General features: G+C 46.7%; 1 protein-coding gene across 1 annotated transcript; it reads right to left on the reverse strand.

Annotated features, from left to right (window-relative positions):
• Nucleotides 1–1,758: 1,758 nt before the first annotated feature.
• On the reverse strand, nucleotides 1,759–2,607 carry CCR75_008838 (uncharacterized protein; the record flags this gene model as incomplete). The annotated part of the gene is made up of 1 exon (XM_067966885.1): nucleotides 1,759–2,607. The coding sequence occupies one exon, from the start codon at nucleotides 2,605–2,607 to the stop codon at nucleotides 1,759–1,761; it is 849 nt and encodes a 282-aa protein (XP_067816079.1).
• Nucleotides 2,608–3,913: the final 1,306 nt, after the last annotated feature.

The raw sequence follows: 3,913 nt of genomic DNA on the forward strand, positions 1-3,913 counted from the left end.
ACGGCTTATACCAAGCTGTCGCCGAGGCACTGTTGTAGGATTGCTCCTCAACTAAGGCAATTTGGATTGCCTCTTCCATCGTCGACGGCACCTTTCTGAAAAGGGCCTGTCGCGATGGGCCATGCCGTAGTCCGTTCATAAACGTGGGCACCTTAATGTGCTCCGGAATCGGACCTACGGTTATGGATGCGGACAGCGAGCGCATCTCTTGCACATACTCTTGCAGAGATCGCTTCGCCTGTCGCGCCCCAAAGAAGCGCGCCTGAAGCAACACTTCGTTGTTCGGCGGCTGGTACATGGCGCGAATCTTATCCTTAAAGATCGCCCATGAGGGGAACGCTTTTCTGTCCGCCATAAGCGCCGAGTAAGCCCACTCTGAGGCCTTACCGCGCAGATGCGACATAGCGTACGACACCATCCGGCTGTCGTCCTCGATGAGCTGGGCGACACCACATTGCTCCACGGCTAAAAGCCAGTGGACAATCGTGTGCGCCGCAGTTCCATCGAACTTGGGCGGGTCCATCCGAATGGGCCTCGGCTGATGCGGCCGGGCAGAGAGCATCTCAACAGTCCTGTTGAGAGCCTCGCTCCGAGCCTGCTCATGCCTCAGCTCATCCTGAGTCTGAGTGACGGACTCCGCCGCAGCATGGCTCTGTGCCTCGGACGCGGCCCTCCGCTGTCCGAGCACGAATGCCTCAAACTGCTCCAACTGAGCAACATGTTGCTCAGGAGGACTACCCAGGAGCCTGGCCAGGGCTTGTTCACCAAGTCCCTGCGCCATTAGCCCTGCCACCTCCCGATGATGTTCGGAGAGGTGGGGAAAATGAGCCCAATCAATATTGAGGCTCATCCTCACGTACACACGCAGAGATGCGGGTCGTGGGAAGGATTTCAAGTGCTACCAAGTGTAGGCGGGCACGTCGTAATGCGGCCACGCTCTACTTAGGCACACACCCTAGCACAGCGAGGAAGCGGTTAAATCTGCTTCTCTTGCGTGCAGTGAGGTAGTTGTGGTGGGCGCGTTAGCGACCTAAGAACTCTGGTTAAGTATCGTCACGGGAGCGGTAATCCGTCTCCTCGTGCCCACTTCCCAAGTAGGTAGTAATTTTTAGACTGATTTATATTTAATAGAATTAAATACCTATTTTTACCAATTAAAATGTCTCAATAGATATCATTTAATATGTATTACGAGCGTATCTTTATAGATACCTCGCGTAACTGATGACGCTGGGCGTCATCCCTCCTAATGTGAATGCACCCATGTGCATCACATCCACAAGGGTTGGTCACAAATGTGCACCACACCCAAGTGTTGGGTCTAATTACTATTATTTAGTAATTGACCAGTCCCTTAAGTACCAAATGTACTTAACGGGGACTGTGTAACATTAGGGCAACTTTATCCCGTTACAACATGACTCTATGTAAAATAAAGTCATTTTTCCACAAACTCGGTGTCGTGGTAATGCTCTGAATCTAAATATGTCTTAATTGTAAAAATAATCGAGAACTCGCGATATGATTTTTGTTGTTTTCAGTGCGTTACAAATCAAATGAATTAACTAGAATATATAGGTGTAGTTGACTTACGAAAAAGATCATTTTAAAGTTGTTTGTTTTAACAGAAGCTTCGTCCAATTTTTTAAACTTGAGGATGTAAAAGAGGCGTGCGTTGAGCTGTCCTTAGAGACATGCAAGGCGTCGCTTTACGTTAATCCCAATCTACCTACCCACACGACTGAGACTACAAGTAGCTTAGCCCAACGTGAGACCAATGCCAAACTTGTGGGCATCGCCGTCAAAGTTCGTCACGTCCACATGAGCGCTCGTTGTTAGCGCTAGGAAAGGGCGAATTTTTTGTACCAAGGCCAAAGATACCTTACCGTCCGATTCAATTTTGCCGGCGTACGTAGTCAGTTTGTCAGCATTATAACGGCCTCCCACGCTGAGCGTGTTCTGGCCCGACTTCAGGTCGTAATTGAAAATGGCCGAGTAGACCGTGTCGTGTGACAGGTGGTGGTAGAATGAGCCCGAAAGCATGTTGAACTTCTTTTTAGTCTGCAGGGTAGCCATGTAATCGTTGCCCCGGTAGCTGACAGCCGCATTGTGGTCCACGAACGCCGACTTATTGTAATTAAATGCGGTCTGGGCACCTAGTAGAATGTTATCGAATCTATACGTCGCGGACTTGCTGATAATTTTCGATCCAATATCGACTGCACCGTCCACCGAATAGCGTACGTGCTGATATTCCCAGCCAAATATGCCGATACGCTTGGCATGAGAATTCTTGGCAACCGAGCCGTCCTCGACCTTAGCTGTGACTTTTAATCCTTTAATAAAGATGTTTGGTACCTCAGCCTCAGAAATCAGTCGGCCATGCGTTGTCACTTGAAGCTTCTTGAAGACAACGCCACTGCTAGCGTGCGCAAAGGAGCCCGAAAGTTTGGCAACAATGGATTTGTTGCTGGACATGTCGCCTTCAGTCGTGAAGGAAACACCATTAGCCGCTTTCGTCTTTATCTTTAGCTTGCGCGAGAAGTCGTAGTCGTCTCTGAGCACGTTCTCCGCTTTCGAGGCGATGTCCTTGTAAAGCATCACCATCTTTGTATGTTAAGACCAATCGAAATATGACTACTGTGCCACGTAAGCTTCATCGATCCCCAAATCTCTTCGAGTTAAAAAAATAATAAGCAATTTTTTTTAATGGTCCAAAGCAGCCAAACTATGAGTTAGACCAAGAGCGATCTATTTTCTCGAGCGCAAGGTATTACTATTCCGTAGCACAAAAACACAAAAATGAGTGAAATTTCGCAGCGACCCAAGACGATAAGAAAAACGTATTAGTTGTCAACCCAGCGCCCTACAATAAAATTGAAGAAACTCAATCATCAAGCAAAGTTACGATGCTGGATAATACCCATCTCCCAAAGCTGATTGTAACGGTGTGTACGATACATGATATATGATTTCCTACAAGAGGAATTATAAATACTATTTCCTATAAGAATAAATATTAAAAGATTAAATTTAGGCCACTGCAACATGTACACCCCTCTTTGCATATGGCCGATCAGAACGCATAAATATATAAATGCACCCCTGTGTTCCTTTAAAGAAAAATTCGTTTGGAAAGGGTATAAGCTCTTTCCTTTCGCAGAAAGCTGCAGCGCGTGCTCAAATTAGTGGCATGGGGCACTAATGCCAGAACTATTGATCGTAAAAAAGTTCTCGTTGTACAGTCCGATGGATTTTAGATACGTAAGCATCTCATCGTGTATTTGCTCGCGACCGTCAGCCATAATGCACACTAAAACGTTTTCCCGACTGCAAAGAATTTTCTCTTATCTTTGATATTTGGTCCATGAGGTAAGCCAAATTCTTGGCAAGCTTTTGAAGCGTCGCCTGAAGCTGTTGGGGTCCTTCATTGTTCATGGTGATACAGATCAGTAGTTGCGGGTTCGGCCAGTTTCCACTGACTTGCGCCACTAATTCTTCAATCTTTATGGAATTTGCGGACATATTCAGCCGAAGTTCACAGCATTGATGGATATAAGCACTATGCTCAACAAGTCACCAATCTATCAGCTGCTCTCGGTATTAGAGCGCAACCATCAAATTGGAGGTGTCTGCAGACATATCGCGGTAGAGATACCCCTTGAGAGTTTAAACAACCGGATCATTTCTGCTATGAATTTTAAGTGCAAGACATGCAATGTAACGGGCCAAAGTTGCCCTAATGTTACACAATCCCCGTTATGTACACTTAGTGTACTTAAGGGGATGGTCAATTACTAAATAATAGTAATTAGACCCAACACTCGGGTGTGGCGCACATTTGTGACCAACCCTTGTGGATGTGATGCACATGGGTGCATTCACATTAGGAGGGATGACGCCCAGCGTCATC

This window comes from Bremia lactucae (assembly GCF_004359215.1).
Source record: "Bremia lactucae strain SF5 chromosome Unknown BlacSF5_NotPlaced_182_SHOA01000115.1_669280bp, whole genome shotgun sequence".
Lineage (NCBI taxonomy): Eukaryota > Oomycota > Peronosporomycetes > Peronosporales > Peronosporaceae > Bremia > Bremia lactucae.